Below are 25,613 nucleotides of genomic sequence, written 5' to 3' on the forward strand. Positions count from 1 at the left end.
CTGGGCAGCAAAGTATTTAGAGAAACACAAGAGAAATCCCTTTAGTTTAGTGAGAGAGACTATCAGGAGCAAATGTAAAGGTGTAATCATTCACAAAAATTGCACCTGAATGAAAAGGGATATTAAAAGTCCTGTTTCCTTACATTTGTGTGCCATTCCTTTTACTTGTGCAAAGAATTGTTCATTGTCTCTTCTTATTATTAAAGACAAAGCCGTGTTAAAAATACTCTTGAGCTGCAATGAACACAAAGAAAAAAGGCAGGAGAAAGTAGAAGTAGAAGATTAAGATGCACAAGTGACAGAAGTTTTTGGGCACACACATGCAAAAACCAGCTTTTTCCTCCTCTGTGCACTTACACTGCTCTTTTGCAAGGCGGTCAGTGGATGTCATGACAATGGTGGTGTCAGCCAGCAGGTCCTGCGAGGCTCTGCCCTCCCAACACGGATCAAGGAGAAGCGTGATCAGATGCTGCGTAACGAGTACGTTGCCACTGCGCCAAACACCCCAGAAGTTAGTGCTCCCCTCCGTTGTGGCAGTAGGGCCTGGGGCACTTGCACACCAGGGGCTGGTGATATTTACAGCCTGGTGGTAGTTCTCAAGGGAGGGAAGGGTACTGGGATTCAGCTGTAGGCACTGGGAGAATGTCTGGAAACAGGCTCTGCAGCACAGGACCTTTACGGTGCCAGAACCCAGACAGCACTGCAGATGATGGCAAGTGAGGTCGGGGCAGCTGGAACCCACAGGTATCCTCACCTCAGTCCCCCGGCAGGGCCGTGTTGTGCGACCCCTTTAGCGAGGTGCTGTGGTTTCTCTGGGGCACCGAGGTGTAACAAGAGCCCACTCCCCTTTCTGTCACCAGCGGTATCACGCTCAGGACATGCCAGGTCCATGAGGAAGAGTCAGAATATGACTCAAATAACACTTGAGTCTCTGCTGCCTCTCCCCTGCCGCTACAGGAAATTTCTTCTTCAGAAAGTATTTATGCTGATCAATAAAATAAAAATAAATAAAATCCACAAACACCTCCCTATCTTCAGGGGGCATTTTGTTTGTTTAGTTCAGAGGTTTTTCCTCTCAGAATAAGTGAAAAGAGGTTTTATTCCCAGGTCCTGCCTTATTCAATGACAACTGCTGGCTTTTTCCGGCTCTCCCCAAGAAGCTTGAGGAGTAGGGGAAAGATAGTTTAGAGCTTGCTTGCCTTTTTTTTGTTTTAATATTTACATGTTTGTTTGGGAAATGCTGGGGTGGAAATGGCCTGCAGGAAATAATTGCTGGTAAAAGGAAATCTTCGTGGATTTCCTATTTTTCAAGAAATCCACTGAAGTATTGATTTTCATTAAAATTCTTCCGTGAGTTTTTTTGAAGTGGTTTCCTGTTGATTTATTTGAACAACTAAGTAGTTAATATTTTTTGTTGTTTTCATTAAAGACAATTTAAAACATGGTCTATAAGATCCTTCCATGAACCTTTGCTTTCTGTTTTGATTTTGAGTATTTTCCTCTCTGCTGCTCTTAGCATTTTTAACCTTTATGGCACTGGAAAGCAGTTCCAGCCCAAGTTCTTTCCTCCTGTGGCCAGAGCTATGTAAAAGCAGGTCAGATATGCAGGCTGTATGGGCAGTTACAGAGCGAATCATTTGCAAAGTCTTGCTATTAAACATGTGTAGCGTCAGCCCTGAAAGTACCATGGGCTGTCGCTTGGTGAAGGTGTAAATTACCCATGGCCAGGCCCAGCAAGTGATCCAGGCATTGCGTGCGCTCTGTGAAATTCTTTCTACAACTTCCTCTCAGGGTTTCTCTCTTTCTGGCTTTTGGACTAGGTGCAATTTTTTCCATTGGTTTTCTGAAGTGAAGATTCTGCAGGCGTGGGCCATGCTGAGGAGCAGAGGAGGGGTAGGGGAATGTAGAGAGGATGCTGACTACAGCACTGCGAACTCCTGAGTGTTGTGGACTCCTGAATCGACGACTTTGTTCTTCCTCTCTTCTAGTCACAATAACAAACAGCATCACCTTAATTAACTGCAAACTCCTGCTCGGATCGTCTTACTCGGCTTAAGAAGTGGCTTATTTCTGTCTTGGATTTATCTTGTTTCTATAGCATAATAAGCTTAGAACTAAACACTTCTAGCTCCATTGCGAAAAGTGCTTCGGGCTAGGTCAGTGTTCATGCAGCGGTAGCAATACATCGCTCTTGGTGATAAAGGCAGATGGGTGTAACGTGTATGCTTACGAGAAGAAAGGGTGATCCCAGAGTGGACTGCAGTACCCTTTCTACCTGCTAGGGTACAGACAGTCTTTCAAGGAAGAAGCTGGTTCTAACTCACGATAATGAGGTAACTTTATGATACAGGTTTTGGGAATGCCAAGAGCAAAGGCAAGCTGACTGAATTTTGTGACTCACTTTGTTCAGCTGTGGCTGAGACCACTCAAGTTGCTTTCCTAAGGTAAAGACTCAATATTCTCTGGTGTTGTGTATCTGGTTGGCTTTGTTGTGACTACTGGAACAAATCCTTAAGTGCTTCTATGACACACAGAAAACTAGTCCTGTGGTATTACCTGCAGCTGCCCGCTCTGCACTCACGATTATGCAAAGCTCTTGCTGAGCTGCTGGGTGCTTCTTTAGCATCTGCTCTATCCAGGTTTTTGGCTCAGTATCACTTCTGTTCAAAGCAAGCTCCTCTGCAAAGCTTTAACTCGCCCTTGCCAGCTGCCACCAGTGGAGGTTCATTGCCTTTATGTATCACTGTGATTTTGTGCATCTAGAGCTCTTCCTCACACCGCACAGGCAGTCACCAGAGTTGGCCCTTTCTTCATATGCCTGCTTGTTCTCAGGCAGAGAGCACTTAAGGTTTGGGCAGCATGCAAAATAAAAAAAAAACAACCACAAAGGCATATTCTTTGTGTGCTATTATAATTTACTGATTATTTATTATAATGCACTGATCCTTAACAGGAGATGATAATGAACAAATGCTTGGCTTGTGGGCTGTTTAGACATTATAGCTCATTCATGCCTATTTCAAGTATTCAGTGACTGCAGGAGTTAGATGTAATCTTGTCTGGTTTACAATCCTCATCTTTGACAGTTTGTCTTTGGAGATGTAATGATGGAACATGGCTTTTAGGCTCTGCTTCTAGGCTCTCTTTTTAGGCACTGCCTTATTTAATGTTTTTAACTAATGAAACAGTATGTTTTTGTCAGAGTCAGCAGCCTATGGGCCAGCTGTTCATACCTTTTGTGAGCTGGTGGTGGGAAGCTGACTTCAGGTACACTCGAAAGAAACATGACGGTGATGTTATTGCAGCAGCATTGCTCCTAAGTAGAACTGACCTGGGTCTTTGACCACTCAGGGTGATCTCAGCTTCTACGCTTCTTGAATCTAAAATATTAAGAAATGGTGGCACTAGAAAGGGCCTGCCAAGTAAATGTTGAGAAGTTCTATTGGGTGGTGTACACAAATACATTTCTGCCCCTGTGAAAGCAGCCTGTGCTCACTGTGAGTAATGCTGTGCTCTGCGATAACTGCGCTGGAGCTGTGGGACTATGGCAGGCAGGTTCTACTGCAGCTCAATCTCTCCCTGAATACTTAATGCAAAATTCAAGGACTATTTCTTATTTAAATTCCTTGCCTTCCTAATTTGAAAGACATTAAGTTTTGGCCTTTGCCTTTAAGCAGATGGATGCTCATCATTTACTTGTATGGTCCCTTTTTGTGCCACCGTATCTGTTAGGTGCAGGAAAAATTTGCATTAGTATCGAGGTAGATCAAAAGATTTTCTTTCCACATATGCTGCAAATGATGTCTTTTTCTGGGAGGAAAAAAACCCCAACAAACCAGTCCTTTCCAAATGGTTTGTGAGATCATCATGATCAGTGTTTTTAGAAAAAAATCTATCCCTGCCCCAATGCACCATCACGTCAGTATACCTGGCTTCTAGTTTAGCATGCATTTAGTATTTAAATGTTGCCTAAAAGTCCATTGTTTTACTAAAAAAAACCCAAACAAATGAAACACACCACCCACCCAGAAAGATCACCCTAATTTATGGGAGCTCTAAAAGGGAGGAAGGTGATCAATTAAGACATTAAGCATTTTGCACCACATGGACGCATCTGCATGTCAGCCAAATAATAAGGCCATCAGCTCATTTTCAGGGGGCTGTTGCCTACTTCAACTCAATCCTCAGATCAAAGAGAAAATGTCTGCTTGCATTTTCTAATCAGAAAAGGGATGCTAATTTAGGTTCCTTAATGTGTGGTGGTAAGAGACTTCTTCAATTAACCGAATTCTATAGCTCAGAAAATAAAAAAAGGGGGATACAAAGGGAGTCAGGCTGGAAAGGCAGAAGTTCTCATTAAATCAAAGGTCCAATATTCATTACCTCCAGCATCTGGGGCTAAACACTAAACATGGAGATCATCAAAGGGGGTTTAATGGGTTAAATTGAGAATATAATCTAATTAAAATATTAGATACGAGTAAATAGCTCTTTGATATTCATCTGAAGGTTTCATTAAAATAGGTACTTGAGGTTTGTATTAAGGGGGGATTATCACTTTTAAGCAGAAACAACAAGTTGAGGTTCCCTAATCAGAAATGCTTCAAAGTGTTACCATTCGGTTTGAAAATAAAAGTAGAAAAGCAGCAACTGGCAGAGCATGGAAACACTTACCCAGTCTAGCTGGATGGATCGTACCACAGGCATGCACATTCTACAAAGAGGGGGCAAATGCAGTCTACCCAAAGGCGAGGAGAAAGGGGGCTGGGGCAGAGGATGGTCCTGTTCCAGAAGCTGCAGCAGCCATCTGAAGATGTCCAGTGCTGCACTTCAATACGCAGAACATTTCCCCTGCGACCTGACCCACATTCCCCACATTGGAAGGCGCTCCTTCCACCGAGTCTCCCCCAAAGATTATGTACGGTCACAAACTTAGGCCTGCAAAGTCTAACGGTCTAATTCAGCACACTTGGTGGGAAGCAACCATCGGGGTGGAGAGCTTCCTGTCTCTCAGGTGGGTCAGGAGGGCTTTAGAGAAAGGAACATGTCCTTTTTCCATGACGCAGAGATGCGCTATGGTAATCAGTTTTTCCCACACTAGGTTAGGAGCCTGACTGGAGATCCTCAGGGTGTATTTCAGCAACTCACCCACTTTCAGGAGGACTGAGGCATCCTGAGGACTGTAGGATCTAGGTCAAACTCACCCAGGACTCTATAAAATGAAAGGTAGGTATTTTCCAGCAATATATGTCATACCTCCAATGCCTTGACTTCACTGTACACCTACTGGAGAATTATCTTTCCTGTAAGACATGCAGCCAATGAAATGTTAACCCAGAAACGTGTTAAATGTGTCTTACATATTTCTATCTTTACCTTTAACAAAAGGTGCATCTAGAAACAGAGAAAGCCATTTCAAAGCTACTTTCTCCTTCGTTCCCCGCCTTACCTTTCCATTGTTAGCCTCCTTCAAGGAGACTCGAACCCTTTTTTTTCCCAAAGACTAATTCTCTCTCTCCTCCCATACAAAAGGGGACCTAATAAATTGGATAAAGCAATTACACATAATCACAAGGTTGTTGGTTTGTGGGTTTTTTTTTCCTTTTAACTAGCCTATTTTCTACAAGAGTTTAGTGTGTTTTCTTCAAAATTCCCTTGCTGTGTGTTCTAATAATATTTCATATGTTGACTTAATTTACTAAGTTGAAGAAATGGAACCATCATAAGAAACCCATCTGTTTGTTGTTATTTTTATAGATTTAATCTGTTAAAAGCTGCTTCCTCTCAAACATGTAGCTCTCAATTATCCTTAGTTACTCAATATATTTTCCAACTGCTTCTGGCTAATAACAGATTGTCTGCATGATCAGCCAGTACTTGTTTTGAATCTTCTTGTCCCAGATGAAGCTTCAAAATTTTGGTCTTGATGTGACAGCTATTCACTAACAGATAACAAAATAACAGTTGAATAATTACTATTGTATCATTACCAACTGCTATGTTTAGTGAACATTTTTGTTCTCTTTCTTGCTAGCAGTAGATTATTTTTTGCTTTATTTCTGGACAGTCTGCCAAAGTCTCCTCTGCTCTTCAAGAAGAGAAACATTGCTGGTATTAAGATCATCAAATGAAACTGATGTTTATTTGTAATGTTCTGTAGATAGGCCTATATGTTTGACATGCCCCAAAATGATCCAGCTGTGACAAGCCAACAGCTGATTAGTCTCAAAGATCCAACTGCTAGATCAGTTGATTTCAAAGAAAAATAATGACAGAGATGACCATATTTTAAATGCCACATATGCAACTGTTTACATTTTTAAAAATTAGGTATAGTAGAACTGATTCTAAAATTTAACAATGATTAAACTTAAGCCAGTTTATATTTCAGTGGAAAGCTAAATTGGTATGTGATGGTCATAGCTTATAATTAAATAGTTCAGACATTTTTGTCTTGAAGGTATCCTTAATAATTTCAAAATACTTATAAGATATGAAGGGTTCTGAAAGCAGCTACAACTTGCTTCTCCTTCTCGTGTCTATTTTGCAAAGTTTCTAAGGATGCAATCTGAGGTAAACTGTCTCCATTTAAAGTCTGTGGCAGAACACTTTCCTCTTTGACCTCTTCATCTGATTGTCTTGCCATGAAAGTCTTTGGTCTAGGAATCTTCTTAGCATATTCCAGCGCCTAAAACCATGAAAATTGGGGTAACTGATTACGACAAAACTTGACCAATATTTCCAAGAAAATTTAGGTGTTTCTATGCTGAGTCAAATTAATAGTTCTCCTAATTCCTGATCTTGTTTCTGACAGTGTTCAATACTAGATGCTTCAGTAGCAACTGCAAGAAACCTCTTGCAGTGAGCAAAATAACCCACCTCAAGGAGATTTGCTTTTTGACGCTTAACCACTGGGGGCCACCTTAAATCTTGAAGCAGTGTTTTTCCTCCAAGAAAGAAAACTATTAAGTTTATAAACAAAAATTTTTTTTTCAGCCTCATTAAGTGCTTGTCCTAAGTCATATCTTATAGCAGGGAGTTCTGCAGGTTAATAGGACAAGGATGGAAACTGAGTGTTCCTATGACAACTTCTAAGGAATTGATGTATTGAAAGGCCTAAAATGTTAAAACAAGTTTTGAAATGAAGTCTAGGTAATAGTTTTAAATTCTCTGGAACCCTATTTAACAGAATGCCTTGCCAAATTCCTTTTTGATTAATTTCAAAGCTAACACAGTTCTGAACACAGAAAGATTTCTGAACAAGCGAGGAGGGTATTAGACATGGCAACCGTTAACAGATAACTGTTTCAAAGTAAAACAAACAATTGTCTCTCACAGAGTTCCCAGAGTTTTGGTATAACCATGCATATTCTACCGTGACTGGAAAATTCTTTACCAGCAGCACCCAGTTTGCACAGGACCCACACATACTATACTGAGAATATGGACAGCAGCATGAAAAAAATCACCATTCCAATTCTTTTCTGCTTCTGAGTGTGTGTATGTTGAACAAATATATCGTGAAGCAGTATAGGAAAGGAGGGCAGTAATGCAATATTGACAGGGACAGCGTATCTTGAAGAACTGTACTTCCTACACTGGCCGAGTGTTTCCTTTTATCACGTGCTTTTCAAGTATGTATTTCCGTAGCAGTATGTAGGTAAACTTGCATGTGTGAATGTGACACAGAGGTAAAGACTATATTGTGCAAACAATTATGTAAGTTCTGTTTAACTGGGTTTAGGTTCTACTGCATAATAGGCCTAACTATCAAAATTAAAAAGAAAAATGTGAGTACTCAAGCTGTTATTCTAGATCTGACATGTCTCACTGAAGCTGAGCAGGGCCGTGCTGAAAGACGAATGCAAAACAGATACCTGTAAGAGTGTCAAATAGTATGCAATGATGTATGGAACCTGAAAGGCTGTCTTGCAGAGGGAATGGAAACAGTATTACAGAAATCCTGAAACTGAGAGTGCCCTGGTTTAACCTGGGACGTTTTTTGGTGTCTGCATTTCCCTGGCATGTGTTTGGAAACACCGATTATGTCTCAAGTGGAAGTTGCATTATCTCATAATCTTGGTGAAAGAGTGTCTGCGAAGTCTTCAGAAGGAATCCAAAGCCCTTTTGACATCCAAAGAATGCAGTTTCATCTCTTTGTATGAGGTTTATGTGAGGTTTGGAAATAAATGCAAGTAACTGAGGAATTCAACTGATATTAAACTCCAAAACTTTCTTTCCGAAGCATGCAGCTCTCATTCATCATGTTGGAGAAATACCTGTTAGTGTGCTTTCAGCACCAGGCAGGTGAGCTCCTGCAGAACTGATTGGATAAAATACATGCTGTTTCCAGAGCTTTATTACCTCCTGCGATAGGGAAAAGATGCTCCCTTTGTTTGTTAATGTATGCCACTGTCACGTAGCCAGTTGTTGCTCATTTGGACTATTTTTGAAGGCCAGTGAAGGCTAAAGTGATGTTGCATGGGCTTGAAAAATAAGACCAATTACTGTAGCTATGCAACTGAAGTGAAAAGAATTTGTGAGTGAGACTGACAGGCAGGTGGATAATAGACTAACAAGAGGATATCTGTGGTCCATTAAAGAGTGCACTTTGCAGTACTGTGGCCTCTACCACTGATGTGAAGCAGAGCATGTGCTGCACTGGGTAATGTTCCTAGCAGGGTCCCACTCTCCTTTATTCCCACCCTTCCCCAGGAAAGCATCACTAGCTGTTTAAGCCAAGTTGTGTGCTGGTAGCTTGGATGGAATACTGCTCCATTTTCACTTGGTACACTCTCATGAAGAGCAAGGCAGATGCATGGACTGAAGACTGCTGTTGACAAAGAAATCAGCAATCTTTGGCATTCACCTACAGCTGTAACAGAATAGATGCACAGATGAGCACTTGCCAGGATCCCATGAGAGCAGAAGTCCTTAGAGTTGTTAAAAGGTAAAGCAAAATGGAGAAACTATTTCAGCCTACTGTGAGTTAAATTTATGCTTTTTTTTTTGTTTGTGCAAAGTCCAGAATCTCTCCCTGCATGCATTTTAAAGGGACTCTGTTCTTACCTTCTGTCTTGACACTGAAGATATGACCTGGGGTTTTGTAGGTAACCTCTGAACTGAAGCAATGTTTTTCATATTATGTTCCTTAATTTGCTTTGCGTATTCCCTTTGTTGCTTTAACTTCTCTTTCTGCCAAAAGGAAAAAAGTGTATGGTTAATTAAATGTCTCAGTGGATCCATCAATGAAACACTCTTTCCACCAGAGACTTCCATTTACACCTCTGTTGCTGTTTAACCTGGCTATGCTATTGATCATTCCTCAGCTGAACACAACAGGAAATCCTGGTAAATGGCACAGCTTTTTTAGTCACTCTTCATTTTTAAGAGCTTTTTCTTGGACCGTATTGAGGATAGAGCTCAACAGAAGTGCAACAGATGCATTTTTATTCTGAATGTTTCAATATATCTGTTCAGTTCTAAAATGGCTGTGCTAATTTCTGTCAGCATTTGCAATGACTTTTAAAACCTCTGTACTTACTTTTAAGGCCCTGAATGACACGCTTCATTTACTTAACTGATATTCTGTGTCTTTATATTTTCAGCAATTCATTATGCTCAAATTCAGCAGTATGCTCTACCTTGCCCCTGTTATCAGCCGATGTCAATTACTTCCTTTCAACGCAATGATACCCCAGTGGCATGCCAGGTTCTAGAAGTGTTACGATGGTGTTAAAAATGCACAGGGTCCTGGGCTATGCACCACTCTGTCCATTCCAATTTCCGATTTCTAATTTGTTTCATTTATGACAAGGAGGAAAAAAATACAGAGGCTTCTCAATGACTCCAAAGGGATGATCATTTTATCATTTTTCCTTCCTGCTGTCCTACAATGTTTCTATAAAGAATGCCATATAAAGCACCTGCTGTCAGATTAATAGGGTCTCAAAGCATGCAGGACAGAGTTTTCAGCACCTTAGATATACAGCTGCTACCAGACCCTCATTATCAGTAGAGAACAGGTCAAAGGATACCAATTGTTCAGATACTTGTTCTGAACAATCTGTCTCCGTTTCAACAGGGTAACGCACATCCAGCTATTTTCTTCTTGTGTTTACACAACTTCTTCTTTTACTTCCACTTTGAAGGTTAGGCAAACCTTCTACACTGGGAATGACAATGCATCTCAGTCATATAATTTACTGATGTGCAATCAGCCCTGTTGAATCTTCTGAACTACTCTCTGTTTCTGGAAGTACAAAATTAAAGGGTTAAAATTATCCACAATACAGTTGTCTTTCCTTCTCTTTGAATCTCCCCTTAGGATCTCAAGCTAGTCCTAGAGTCAAGGACATGAAGTACCAGACGGATGTAAGTTGCTTCTCAGCAGCTATTTCTTTGCCATTCTCCCCTGCCTAAGTTCACTTTGCACAACTGAAAAGACGACCATGTAATAGGGACCACGTACTTTCTCTTTGATGGATTCATAGTCAGGTCCAAGGCCTCCAAGCTTCACATTCAGGTTTATGTAGGCTTTTGAGCTATATGGCTGAAAAACAAAGAGCAGTGACAGATTTTCTTTCATATGATTTCAGGGAGAGCATAATTAAAGCAAGTCTTGTAGCGGGCACCCAAGATAAGAGCAGGATTCAGCTTGCAGTCTCAGTCTTACCTCTGGCATGTCTCATTTTAAGGACTGTCAGTGATAAAAAGATCAAGTTAATTGCACAAGTCAAATTACACTGTATTTCCTTAGAATCTAGGTGGGTAATTGCCAATCATCCCAATCACAAAGCAATATGTTCTCAGTCAAAAATGATCTTTTGTGAGCTTTATTTTTAAACAGCTTAAAGTGACCCATTTGACTTATTAGAATGAAACTCCAAAGAAACTGTTATAAGAGAAGTAGCTAAAAGTACCTGACTTTGGTGGTAAAAAAATTAGGCAGATGTTATTAGTAATAGTAATTTTTGTTTGTTTTCAAAAGTGCAATGGAAAATTGTTCACAGATGGTTGAAAAATACATGCCTTGCAGCACAGTAAAAGCTTTACAAGTGCATAGGGAAGACAGAAGATGAGTGATGGGTGATGCCATTTCAATACTTCATGACATTACTACAAAGACCCCAATACTTCCAGAATCTTTTATAGCTCTTTCAAGAACACTAGATCAATTTTTAGAACTAGACTACATTTTAAAAACTTGTCAATGGAAACTCATTATTATTAGCTCTGTAGTAATTTCAATCACAGAGTAATGCAAAAACACCAAGAAATTTCTATATGCAAATAAAATGTGCATTTCTTCAAAGGGCATGCTCAATTTAAACTCGGCTGCAGAGAAACTAGTTCTATGCACTGAATTTTACATCTTTGTATCAGTTATCTCTACTGTTTTGTGATATACTCACACCTAACTTTTAAGGCACTGTGAAGAGTACATTTAGCTGTCTACAACAAAATCAGGGTTTTCTCACTTCACACGATGAGTATGATTGCATTTGTTTATTGGGAAAAGCTGGATTTTTCTGAGAGACATAAACACTCTTATTTTCTGCGGCATTCCTCACATATGAAGCGTGAGAAAGCAATTGAAAATACAGGACAGAAACAATGGTCTGAACTCAGGGGAACAGAAAGGGAAGGAAATCTGCCCTTCAGTTACTATCATAATCCAGCTAATTCTTCTTAGAGGCATTCAAGCAGCAATACACGAACTGCCTCTTAGATGAAACACATGAGTAATTATTCCAGCTTAGTTTGTCTGTCCTGAGACTTGGAGCTAACTTCTTAAACATATAATTTGTCATGGACACACAGGGATATCTCTATGCTGTTCCACTGCATCTGTGTTAACTGGTTACAGTATGAAACTGGACACACAGAAAAGACAAAAAGAACAAAGTTTTAGTAAGGACCAAAATGGGATCATCAGGAGACTTGTAATAATGTTTATGCACTTAGCTTTACAAATCCTCTAAGTTTGTTGTTGCTCAGTTTTATTCCCTTGGAAACCAAGAGATTGCAGTTGGATAGTAAATGAGCATGACCAGGATAATGGTTTGCTCAGATCTGAGGCCTGGCTACCTGCTGCTTTATACAAATAGCTTTATTCTAAATCATTTTATCACTGGAAAACTTAAAAGGACAAACACTGCTCTGTGTGTTCTTAGAGCTAATCAAGACTGGAAGTGACATACGGAGAGGTGGTGGTGAACCGCCTCACTCCTTAGAGTAAAATGATTTTAGTGTCTGTTTCCACCTTTGTTCCTCTGTTTTTAATGCTCTGGGCAAGTCAGTAAGTGTCAGTGTGCTCTCTGTAACAATGAAATATTTCTCAGTCCCCATTCCTCTTTTTTTTTTTTTTTTGTGAAGATCTTTGGATTATTAAGAAAAAAATATTAATCAGAGGGGGGAATAGAAACGCAAAACCATCCAATCCACACCTATTTGCTTACCTTCTTGCTGACTTTAGGCTGGTTTTGCTTTTCCATTTGCTTGAGATATCCTTCTGAGTTACTTCGGCTTATTTTCACTTGATTTCCTTCACCACTCTCTGGATCTACCTCTGAACCACTTTCTACCTGTGGGATTATAGGTGGAAGTAGGCTGAAGAAGTGCGTGTCAGCTAAGTGAGCTTCTGTCAAACGACTGATTTCTTGGTGATGTTGCTCCATCATGTGTGTAAATTGGGAGCTTGTACAAGGGGCTGCTAGTGAACTGTGAACAGAAGATTGAGAAGGCCTCAAAAAAGAAAGAGAGGGAAAAATAATAATCTTTATTTGTATATCGCAGATAGTTCAACAAGCAATCTGTACACGGAATGATGCTTGCTCACAGAATATACTGGGAACATGAAGATGGAAAGATGGGTATTTCACAGTGACTGACTTTACTCGCACCCAAGTATATGGAAACTGTTTAAATTAAATGGAAAAACTATAGATGGGGGAACTTCCAGGCTGATGCAAAGCTAGCTTAAGCCAATGAAAACTACCTTTTAAATGGCCTTGGATCAGGCCTGCTGAGTACTGAAAGAACTAATTGTCTGTGTGAAATAAAATCTTAATCTTTATCAAGGCAGGTAACATTCTACATAACTAAGGATTTTCATGCCCTTCTCCATGTTTAGCGAGCCAGAATTGGCACTGGAATGACTCTCGATATTCACCCTGCAAGGCAAGTTTTGATATAACTCTATGCAGCTAGCAGTAGACTTAGTTTATGCACAGTGCTCTTTGCTATCTATTTTTTAAACTTCACCTTCTAGCCTTTCAGAAGAAAGCTTTCAATTGTGGAAAATACTATGTGCAAGAGAGCCTGGAGTTCAAATCCCTCCTTTTCTAATACCATATTTAAAAATCAATAGATGTAATGAATCTTAAGTTAGTAGTAAGCTATAGTGGCAGGTTTGTAGCAAAATAATTTTATACTTCGGACTTAAAACATTTTCTTGTCCACTTCTGTTTTTTCTGGGCACCATAGTGCCATGGTAATACTATTTCAACTCTTATATCCTTACCATAAACTACTGATAGCATAGTTCTGATACCTTTTATCTGCATAAATGAGTCTTTTGCAATCCTGAAATGATACTTGATCCTTCACCAATTCTTGAAAATTGGCATTAAAAGTAGATGAAATATTCCTCCGATTTGGATGTGCTTGACCATTGGTACTGTTATCTCTTGCAAAAAGCTGCACAGTGACATGGTTGTATAAAGGTTGCTGGTCATGTGGAAGGCTATTTGGAGAATCATGCTGATATTTCTTGTTCTCCTTGCTGGTATATGCTGGAGATATAACCTCTGCTGGGTTAATTTTATGTAATGTTGGATGAAAAGGATAGGTAGATGTGGTAAAATCCTGATTAACAAAATGTCTTGAATTTGGGAAATTATTTAAGCAAGAATCTGAATTTGCTGCTGTATTAGTGTCAAGGCCAACAGAAGGACTTGGATACAGCCATTTCTGCAGTGTGGTCCTGTTGTCTTGCTCCACTGCCTGCATGGGAGCAGTCTGAAATTCTGGTATTTGTTGGTGCCTGTGGTACCAAGACTTCGGTTCTGCTGGTCTTCCTGGTGGTTGTTGGCTTTCATTCCTTGTGAAAGCTCTGCCTTTGAGACTCTGGTTGGATTTTGTTTTATTTCTCTGGGAGGATTTGTTTTGGTGATCCTAAAACAAGTTAGCAAAAGTGGGGTGAATTCCAGTGGTTGCTGTTTACATGTTCATTAAGATCAACAATATACAAGTGTATGGGTAAGTTTGCCTGTCACAATGCCTTTCACGTAGCTACTTCTTAGAATTCTACAAATTAACTGATTGACTGATGTTTTGACTAGATTACATCATGTTCTATGATTCTAATTCAGGACAACATTCTTATTTCAGACAGCCCTTAAAAAGCTGTGCAGGTTACAATGAAGCTGAGTTCTGAACATGTATGGAACTTTGAACGTGTGTTGATGTGGTGCCTCGAACAGGCCTGAACAGGCTAGAGTGCATAATCATCTGTCCCTTTCAAAATCAGGGATGTATGGCACCAGCCACCCCTGTTTAATGTACACTCACGACTAGAAAAGGGCTATAGCAATGTTTTATACAGCTGAATGAGTATCGCGATGGAAATTAGTTTTAAAAGTGAGCTCTTAGCAGAGAGTGAAGTGTAAAAGGAAAAGCATCTGTGTCCTGAAGTCTAGTATGGTATGGAGAACAGTCTTTGTGGCATTTGTAAGGCTTTGAGTTTGGGGTTTTGGAATTAACAAAACATGTCCTGATAGAGGGGGCCTTAAAGGAATTGGTCCTTCACAACTATTATAACAGTTCTTTAATGTACTGATGGTACATTACAGTACATACACAGTAAGTTAGGCCAGTTTGCACAAGTTTGATTTGACTCATCAAAATCACTCCGTGCTGCTTGTATCTAATCCTGACTCAGTAAATTATCCTTGTGGCTTGACCAGGTGATGGCCTGGCTAGACTTGGTCCAAAAATAAATTATGTAGGAACCTCTAGTCAAGAACAGAAGCACAGATGCTGTTCAGGTGCTGCACAGACAATGCATAATATTGCAACAAAACTTTGCTTAATGGCCTGAGACAAATTCTGGAGCAGAACACTACAAAAACAGTTCCTCACAGATGCAAACAATATCTAAGAAATGATGCCATGGTAAATATGGAATGAGGGAGTTTTATCTGAATGAGGTGCAAAAATAGGTGCCCTTAAATGCACAGGACTACTTGTTTCTAATCCTGTAGACAAGTGGTAGCTCACTGTCAACTACCTGGGAAAAATGTTCCAAAAATCAAATCAGTTCTTGATTTTTGTGCTCTACTGAAAGCAGACTGTACTAAATTTCAGGAAAAGATGGCCATGTGTACACTATTAGACTGGTCCACAGTAGAAACAGACTGATGTCAATGATTTAAATGATTTAATTTCTAAACCAAGCACTCCTCCCTGCCCTGTATCCTGCAAAACACTATCCAAATGATAAGAAACAATTTAAGAATTTACGCACACCAGGACTACTGTCTTGAGCTAAATTGGCATACTCTAAAGCTGGAGTTTATTTAAGATTTATCACTTTCCAATTACAGCATCAGGTGTGGTCCATTTTGAGGAAAGACATGGCTTTCCTTCTAGGGAATATACAAATCCATTCTCAGTCCATTTAATCTTTGTCAGCGCTAAAATCCTCCATTTCATCCTCCCGTCTCTCTAGGGTTCTTTTGTTAGTAACACTTGCAATCGCTACATAGCATATGCACTCAGAATAACTACTTAATGGTAGGTATTAAATCCACATATAAAGCAGAATGTTTTGGCGAAAGCTTTAGCACTGGGGAATTCTGACTCCTGGTGCCAAGATGATGATTTGTTAGCTCAACCTCTGCTGTAACAATTAATGTTCTGGCATACTGTGCCACTGGTGGAAAGCATGAACTGCTGCCAAACTGGGACCAGGCCAATCTTTTCCCATTTAAACGGAATGAGCAGCCCTGTAAAATACCTCCTTCATTCTGAAATTCCATATACAAAGCACATCTCTTACAATGAATAGCAGCATAAAATCTTATTTATCCTTTATAGAAGTGCAGCTTCCAGTCTGAAGTGAACAGCGGGGAATTTAAACAGTTTGCCTGAATTACTTCAAATACTTGTAATACAAAGAGAGTAACTAGTTTTGCCAATAAGAGTTCCAGCTGGCTTGTAGTTTTGTTTCTGAAGCTCTTGGTTTTTCATCAGTGATGATAACCTAGTCTCTTTTATTGCTCCAAAGATTATCCCATTGCATTGGTTTGAAAGGCCAGCATAAAACAGATCTATAGACTTACGTGTAATGAAGGAGGTCAGTGCAACTTCTTCTATTTGTAACATTTTCTGTTTTATGGTAACCCCTTGAAGGTCATGGGGATTTTAGGGGACAAGTAACACAACAATAGTTAAGTTCTAGCTCAGAATCCTCATGAACCATCAGAAAAGACCATGTACTAGTTTGCACTATTACATTATTATCAACCAAATAATGTCCTAAGTAGAAATGATAATTTAAGCTCAGAATTTCTTGGGATTTGGGATCTATTTTGATTTAAAATCACTCAGTATATAAAGCAGCATATGCATTCAATTTTGGTGATTATCTACTGATATCTCTCTAAGGATTTATTGTCAGTAATTGCTACTTTAAAAGTAATGAGATTACAGCTTTAAATATTCAAACTTCAATGCTTTTACACATATATTTCAATTATCATGTTCTATCTAAAAGGAACCTTGAGCTGCTGTGCTTTCAGGTACCATTTGTCTTCAGGCGCCATTTTCACAGTCTGGAATGGTAGGACACTCTGAACTGGTTCCTCATCAACAGTTTTAGGATCTGTAACCTAAAAACCAAGAATGTTTATGGCCACAGCCCAACCAGATGAAAGGTTTTAAAAGTCTCGGGGAAAGAATGAGAAATAATTCACCTCCTATTAAAGCTAGAATGCTAAAGTTATGCATTATATAATATATAACAAGGAAATGAATGGCTAAAAGAGAAAATGAAAAAGGAAGCAAAAAAACAATTAACAGTGGTGTGGTAGTAGGGAGTATTCCTTCTGCTTTTAAGAAGAAGAGAGGAAAAGAAAATTGCAGGACATATGCAGCACTGAAACCTACTTGTAACTCTCAAATGTCTGGGCTTCTCCATTTATATAAGAGCCAGTGGATGTATCTAATAACAGAAAATCAACTAGACAATCATCATTGTCCAAGCAATCATCAAGTGTACCAAGATACTGATGGATGACACACCCCATAGCAATGTCTTAAACAATAAGAGTCATGCAGAAAAAGATGGCAAAACATAGTAAGGTTGGTAGAAAAGTACAAGGAGTATCTTCAGAAATAAAACATCTAATACACATAGCCTGGCAACAGTATCAAACAGCTTGTGCAAAATAACAAGCCCACAAAAAAGAAGAACATCTTCATGTGGCCACAGTCATGGTAGCACGATGGCTGCAAATCAGATTTGAGTAATTTTTTGAGGGTGGTTGCTGGCACTACAGATTTCAAAGCCAAGAGATTTCCTCATAAATATGGCAATAATGATTTTTTTTTCTTGAAAGCATCAAACTTTTTTTCCCAATCTATGAAACTTCACAAAAAACAATACTTTATTTTTTATTTATACTTGTGTTGTCCCAAGCTATCCTGCTAAGTACTACAGCAGGTGTAACCTCAATAAAATCTGTAGTTAGGCAGTCTCACTGTAAAGACACTACAGCTAACTATATACTGGACTCATTCTTGTGGCAGAAGTACCTATGCAACACCGCAGAGTGACGCTGGCTAACCCAGGAGAACTTATACTGGTAAGATATTTGTGACCAAGAGAATTATTAATGGATAATCATAATGGTGAAATTGGTGTGAAGGAAGAGTTAAATCCTTCTGGGGAGCTGAGCCTCTCCTTTTTGGGGGTGAGAGATTAGGACAACTAGCAAAAGGTAAGTGGGGTCTATTGCTGAGTTTTCAGGTGATCTCATTGCTCCAAATGGTGATGCAGATTCTATTAGGCGTGACTAGAAAAGTTCACAAAGTAAAAGTTATCACACAGGTTTCCTGAACTATGGATAGATACAGCTTTGCAGTCAGTAAGATGTTTTTGGTGGAACCAACTGACTCACTGTATTGATAGTTTACTGGGCAGGTAAAGCATACTTCTACATTATCTCTTTGAAAGAGGAGCGGGACACAACCTCTGCCAGCATTTTTTGTGAACTATTCTATTAATACCAATCAAATTGAGAAAATGATCAAATGAAATTGCATTTTGAGCATCATAAGCTGTGTAATGCCTATTCTGTTAAATTGAGGCCCATAATTGCTTCTCTACTGAAAAGATACAACAAAGACAGCAATCATGGCATGTCATTATCCCAGACTAGAAAACCGGCCTTTGCAGTGAGGACTTCAAAGGCTTGTGGTTCTCGAATTGCATTTGGCTGCTATTGTTGAAGCGCAGGCAATCTTGATTAGGTGTTTACACTGAGGTAAGGCGCAGTGCACAGAGAGTCTGAGTGCCTTGGTCTAGAGCCATTAAAAAATTGTACATTATGTTCCTTGCTTTGAAGTAAGGGGCTTGTAGGTAGGAAAGCAACTCGTATTGAGTACAGCTGAGCTAGATTGGGCCACTACTTCTCTCTCTTTCTCTCAAAGAAACTCATCATCAGGTTCTTAAAGAATCAGGCAACACTGCAAAGAACTTGATGCTTTATAATATGCTATATAAATTAGTAAATATACAGATCAACACACATCTATGGTATGTTTTGGTACATACAGCCCGCTGTCTGTATGCACAGAGATAACAGCTGAAATCTTGCAAGAACAAGGCCGCAAATATTTTGCCTGTTGTTATGTCAGTTGAAAAAAGCTGTATGCAAAGTACTTCAATGTAAACACTATTTCACTACCACAGTACCTGACAGCCAACAGTGATTTTACCAATAAAAGCAGCTTCAACATTCTGCAAAGCTCAAAATAACCCAGTTTAGGAAAAACCAGTATTCAGAACATGTTTGATTGCTCCAGCAGAAGACACGTGGCTTGTTTGCTTCTTTGTATACTTGGTGTTTTTGCACTTTTGATATAGTTTTCCAGATGAAGTGACAAAAGTTGGCTCATGGGCCAGCTCTGGTCAAAAAGATGCTTCTGTCAGGCCTTCTTTCACCCACTCCAACAAGATGGAGCAATGGATGCCTCGACTAAGAACAAGAGAGGTAAGCACTTCTTCCTATGCCTATCCACAGCAAATACAAAGCTAGCTGACAGTAGGTGGTGATGCTGTTGCGGCTGTATTAACTTGTCGAGGTAAAAACCACACCTTTCTACATACAGCTCTGCTGTCCCCATGGCTACTTCAGCAAGGTAATCTTAGAACATAGCCTTGATTTTAACAGATTGTTTTTTTCTATTACATATCTTTGAATAGTGTCTACACAATGAAGTCCTGATCCCTGGCTCCAATACCTACACATGAAACATTTTCAGAATTCCCCAAATAGTAAACATAATCATATCAACACAGCTTTAATTAGCATCAATCTTTACTAATTATTTTTACCATCCACCAAATTATAACTGAAAAAACCAAATGCTCTTAATAGCTCTGCTAGAAAAAACTTTGTCCACTGTTACACTCATTGTAATGCAGTCAGAAGATGCCCTCTAGTGTTGTGTCAACTGTTCATTAGCCTTGGAAAATGTGACACTTGAAGCAGAAAGTCTCTGTAGTTTTGCTAGTTAAGAATTTTCTATGCTGCAACTCATGGAGTGATTCAATGACGCCCACCTTCCCATTTTGCATAATCAGTAGCAAGTAAAAGCAACAAACTCATGTATAATCGTTCATTAGGAACTGTAATTACATTTCCACTTAATCCTTAATACAAGTTGTCTGACATTTCACCGCAAATCATAAGAAAGCTAAGCCCTTTGAATCCCAATGACTAGTATCTGCTGACTGACGTCAGCTATAAGGTTTGGCCTGGCTGAGAAAGCGAGTAGGGGGAAAGGGTCGTCTGACCACCCAAATCTGACACATCTTTCTAGGATATTCCTACATATGTGGCCCTAAATGACAGTGATAAGCAAAAGTGTACATGGCCCTTAGAAGCAGTGTGACCACAATGTGTTTTCTGGTTCTTAAACTCAATTGTAACTTCACATACACTTTTTTGTTATGATCAATGTGTATGGAAAAACACTAATACAGCTTTTTAAGCCAAGTGGTGACATCAAGGTTTCCTATTGCAGTTAAAATTTTTTGAGTGTTCTGCTATTAGAAGCAGTTTGCATTTGCTGCATTGAGCAAAACTTGGAATATGCTATTAGCAGAGATAATCATCACCAAATTCATGTTGGCCAAACACAGAAAAATCAGAGGCAGCAAAAAAAGAACCACCGATAAGGTGCAATGTAGATCCCACAGGAAAGACGACAGTATATTTTTAGCATCAAGATTAAAAACTAGTGAGAGAGCACCTCTGTGACCATGCAGACATGCTTCATGGCCAACAATATACGTAGCTTAACTAGGCTTGTAACAAGGCCATCACTAGGGTTGCGAGTAACTGAGGACTTGTCCATTATTTCATAAAGGAAAATGAAGGGTGAACAAGATTCTCACTGGAATTCATAACTTACCAGTTGTATGACAGATTGTAAATCTACTTACCTCCTCTGCAAACTGGATCATGCAGCTATTCCATTTTAACACTAGACAGTCCTCAGTTGATACCAATTAGAAAACGTGTAAAAGTTACTTACCTGCTCTTGAAGAACTTCTTGCTTTTTATTGTGTAATTGCAGATAGGAATTTATCTTCTCTGAATGTAATCCTAAAGTCCGTTTATTTTTTTCCACAAAGTCTTTTTTTGCTCTTTGTGGTCGGCGCTCTTGAATCTGAAGAGAAAAAGCACTGCCATATGTACTGGGACTATCTTTGAAACGACAGCCGTCTGCAGAGTCCTTCCCTTTGGTATGTAACCTAAAAGGTTTATTACTGACCATGGCATTTGGTTCATGAAAACTTAGTAATTCTGTACCAAACTCTGAGAATGAATTTTGTGACTTTGCCTCCTGTTGATTCTTTTCTTCTGGGGAGCCACTGGAATGGAGGTAAAATGAATCTTGTGAAAAGTCCACACTGCTTCCTCTGGCAACTTGATGTGTTTTTTCTGCCTCAGAAAATTCTGCTACCTCTTTTGTGTTCTTCCAGTTAGGATTGTATCTTAGGCTGAAATATTTGTCCACAGGCTGTTGCTTCCTATTTAAAAAAGAAAATAAAAATTATTTATGTATAAATTTTATAAATTCTTTATTATTTCAGTGTGCAATTTGAGCCAACAAATGTCCTGCAGATATGGTCAGCTGAATTATTTCAGTGCATACAGTATGGCCATTTGTGGGATCGGGATGTTTTATCAAACTTTTTTTAGTAGAAAATTTAGGCAGGACCTCCTCTTAATTTTTAATTTTCATTAACAGTGAATAATAAATTGGCCTAACATTCAGATCACAGTAGAATACAATCTTTATCCTGAATTTAGCATAGAAATCATAAGTACTAACAGAATCAACTAAAAGATGAAATTAATTATTGTACTGCATGTTGTTTCCTTTAAAATTATGTAGCCTATAAAAGATAGTATGTGTTATTCATTCTTCAAAGACTCTGCTGTGTGAAATAAAAGTGATATTCCTGGTAAAATCGCACTCTCAAATGTCAGTTTGAGACTCTCTAAGCAAGAACAGCCTACAGCTCTGTATTTTTTTCTCTCTTCTCATTCCTATGAAACATCATGATGTTTCAATAAAAAACTCTCTATAAAAGACTTAAAGTAACTTCTCATTAAAAAACAGGCTGTAATTGAGATAAGTGTAGAAAAACATAAATCAGAAAGGTTTGTGGGTTTGGCTTTTTTTTTTTTTTAACAAGTGTCCGAATCATTGCTCTGAACTCCATTTGTCCTAAAGCAAACAAAGATGGTCTGCCTTAAAAAACCCACAATTGATTCTGTTTATGATTTATGGTCTGATCCAACAGGAGGAAAACCAACTGCAGGAGCAAAATACATACAAGTTGGCTTCCAGGAGACGTGCGGGCAGTGGTAGGAGTAAGGAGCATGGGAGAAAAAAATATTTTTTCTTAACTGGACCTGCAGTATAGTCCTGGTTTCTTGGGCCCTGACAAATGGTCAGTCTTTCAGAGTGACATTTATAGGCACTGAAACCTGGTTGACTCTTCAGCCCCCTATTAAAAGAAATGTACTGATCTGCTGGATTCTCCAAACAGTGGCATAGTTAATTATATTAACATTTCCATAAATCATTTATTCTTCCTTTCTAAATTAGTTACATGCCTATGCCTATATTTCAAGTGGCTCCTAATAATAAAATAATCTGTTTCTCTAGCAATGCTTTTCATTTCGGGTAAGCACTGGTGCCTTGGTATCCTGTATACTAGAAATTAGATGATTTACACTGGTGAAAACATTATTATTCCTGGTTGTCATAGAACACAGGTAAACAGAAATAGGTGACCATATTTTGAAATGAGTACAGAAATATGTGATATAATTGCAATGATTCAAATAACAGTATAATGCTAAAGAGTTCTATTGTGCTGAAATGTGTGCACAGCAGCTCAATTGTATTATGCAGGCCAGGTCACTGCACGGGAACAAAATGAGTGTGAAGAGCTCCTTCATCTCTAATCATCTGCAGACAAAAAGTGCACCTTTTATTCCACTCCCCAACTTGATATAAAGGTTAGATGGACTCTGTACTCATCAACAAAAGTGTTGTATGTAGACAACAGATGCAGCATTTCCTCTTCAAATTCCGAGGTTAGTAATGGATGTAGAGAGGGGGTTTCATATGTATATGCTGTGATATTTGCCTCGGTTAATGGACTGTATTTGAGTACTTACTAGGCTAAGTTCAAACAAAATAAAATCAAATTTCCATTTAATGAAGAGCCTCACATTCAGCATAGCATTCAGTCAAAAAAATTACTAAAAATTAGAACATGTTTCTAGCACAATTAACATCATTTGCACTCAAAATAAAATATTCAATAACTGGTCATTTTGCCTGTTGAGGAGGTGAATAAAAGCATGCTATTAATCATTTAGCCTTCATTTGTTTGCCATTTTATTTTAAGTAGACAATTAAATTGAAACTGCACATTATTGTTACTTCAGGTTTAATTTAATCCCTTTAAACTTGAGAATTATTCCCAATTTATACAGTGTTAAACCTTTTATGCATATGACAGCAAATTAAATTTTATTTTATGTGCCAAGTTAATTCTTTGTAAAGAATATTTAAAGGTGGCAGTACCCCTGGAAATTTTCATTTTAGATTTATACAGCTATAAGGACAAAACTGCATTTATTCAACCCACCAATTTTTGCCTTTTAAGTTTTCATACATGAAGTGGCCTGGTTTGCTCAGCACAAGTCTTTGTGTAAGGAATGAAAAAGAGGATGTATTGGTCCTGGTTCTTGTTTTCAATGTGGTCCTTTTTCACAGCCCAGCTCCAGAAACCCTCTAGCCCATAATCTCAGAGCTGCTGCACCATCTGAAGGTCTGAGAGTCACATGGCAGTGGTTGCCTACTGGAGATGGTAGCCAGTACGTACTGCTAAATAGTGTAGTGGCTGGTCCACAGCCCATTACAATCACTGAAGTCCTTCCACTGACTGCAGCTCTGGATCGAGGAGACAGGAATAAAAGCAGATCTACATTTAATAGCCCTTTACCAGAAGAAACTATACCTAAATGCTCCCTCATTAGCTTATCCTGTAAAGTTGAAGAGTAGGGCTTAACATGTATCTGCTCGCTGCTTCCTACCTTCTTCCCTGTCTGTTTTAGAGGCAACTAAATAGGCATGTAGCACTCACCTCTGTACGCAGCATCTCAAGCCAGCATGTGGGGAGCCTATACGAGGTTTGCAAGGGATGTTTTCTTTTCCATCTTACCCTCCTATGCTGGTGTTTCAGCCAACATAATAAACAGTTGAGGCTATGTTGGAGAAATGGGTATAATAATTATGAATGTGGGTAAGATGAAACAGTACATCTTTGCGGTAACTAAGTCCGCAGGTGCTCTTAATACCACTTTGGCAATATAATTTGGTCTTGAAGATGTCATGTATATTCTGAGGAATGTAAGGGTTTAAAGTGTCAGAACTATTCTGCTCATCTACTAAAATCCTATGCCTTACCTTCCATTACCATCATTCTTTTGTATTCCATTTGTGTATTGATTTGTGTCATACTCAGCTCCTCCTTCGTGTTCTTTTAAACTCATCTCCTCCAACCTATCTTCTTCCAAGCTGTCATTCTCCAACTCATCAGAATACAGTCCTACCAGCTCTTCAGTTTCACGAATCCGCTGCTGGAGTTCTAACTGATACCGTCTCTCCTGAACAAGGCTTTCAGAGTCAGACTCTTGGGAGTCATGCAGACTTGAGGCAAAGCTCCCTTCGCTTACAGATTGCCTTTTCCAATTCGCAGGGTGGAAATCTGCTTGCATGAGTACGTTTTGAGGAACACGTTTTTTACTCATGTTGCAAGTGTGTGGAGAAGAAACTGAAATATACTCTTATCTGAAGAATTCATTCCGTGTTTTGCACTGATGGTATACACCAGCCCTGTATTTGGAAAACATGACAGTAAGCACAAAAAGGTTGTTCACTCTGTAAGAATATTTGTTAAAAACTGGAGTTGTGGGTAGTATCATTGCCTTAGACCCAGAATTTGACCTTCTATAGTTAAAACAATTCTTTACTCTCATTTGTTACACTGATTTTCCTTTAAGCAGATTGATATTGAGGTCCCTGTACAGTAAATGCATGACTTATGGCTATGAAATCTACTTTAAGCTATTAGCGGTAACAAAGCTAATCATGTATAAACAGCTTTTGAAAAAGAAAATGAAGCTAAGACAAAACAAGAAAACTTTATCTGTTAACTTTGGAGAGGGAAAAGAAACTTTTTATGTTCTCTTTATTCAACTTTATACCATATTGACATGTAAGCTATGGGCAAGAAAGTGTGTGTGATAGAGAAGAACACAGTGAAAAGAACTAGAACACTTTTTAAATTAGGAAGAGATTCTTTTAATTTGATTGCATTTAAATGTTCCTAAGTCACTTGCACCACCAGATACTTACAAGATGAAGTGTCTGAGAGGAAGGAAAAAGGCAGTGTTTTGGGAAGAAATGCACAATAGTCAGTCCCAGCGCATAGAGCGTGACCAATCCCTTTAAAGGTACATGGCGAGTTTCACTTTAGTACGCAGGCGACTGTTAAGATCTGGAAATGCAAAATATAGTTTCTAATTTTTCAGGGTTAGCGCTGCTTCTCACATTGAAATTTACCCTCCGGGGAGGCCTTTCACACCTGGGCGGACGCCCGTAACCACTGCTCCCGCCGCCGCCGGCTGATGGGAGGTGGCGCACACGCTGCAGCCCGGAGGGAAAGCCTGGCGCCGGCAGCGAGGCTGTCGCTGGGAACTGCCTCTCCGTGCGCAGCCCCCGGCCAG

General features: G+C 39.2%; 1 protein-coding gene across 1 annotated transcript; it reads right to left on the minus strand.

Annotated features, from left to right (window-relative positions):
- Window positions 1-6,484: 6,484 nt before the first annotated feature.
- On the minus strand, window positions 6,485-24,635 carry LOC104619862 (chromosome unknown open reading frame, human C11orf63). Its single transcript, XM_010285897.1, has 9 exons — window positions 24,292-24,635; window positions 20,830-21,328; window positions 16,785-16,895; window positions 13,879-14,178; window positions 13,526-13,782; window positions 12,462-12,747; window positions 10,472-10,552; window positions 9,070-9,195; window positions 6,485-6,688 (listed from the first exon to the last, which is right to left on the minus strand). Exons 1-9 carry the CDS (start codon window positions 24,633-24,635, stop codon window positions 6,485-6,487), a joined length of 2,208 nt encoding a protein of 735 aa, XP_010284199.1.
- Between the last annotated feature and the right edge of the window lie 978 nt (window positions 24,636-25,613).

Source organism: Phaethon lepturus, unplaced genomic scaffold (genome assembly GCF_000687285.1).
Source record: "Phaethon lepturus isolate BGI_N335 unplaced genomic scaffold, ASM68728v1 scaffold49010, whole genome shotgun sequence".
Classification (NCBI taxonomy): Eukaryota; Metazoa; Chordata; class Aves; order Phaethontiformes; family Phaethontidae; genus Phaethon; species Phaethon lepturus.

Coding starts and splice junctions, on each gene's coding strand:
- LOC104619862 (XM_010285897.1), bottom strand. CDS start 24,635: ATGAGTAAAAAACGTGTTCCTCAAAACGTACTCATGCAAGCAGATTTC. Junction 21,329..24,291: donor AAGAATGATGGTAATGGAAG/GTAAGGCATAGG, acceptor TTTTTTAAATAG/GAAGCAACAGCCTGTGGACA. Junction 12,748..13,525: donor TATGCTATCAGTAGTTTATG/GTAAGGATATAA, acceptor TTCTTTTTTGAG/GCCTTCTCAATCTTCTGTTC.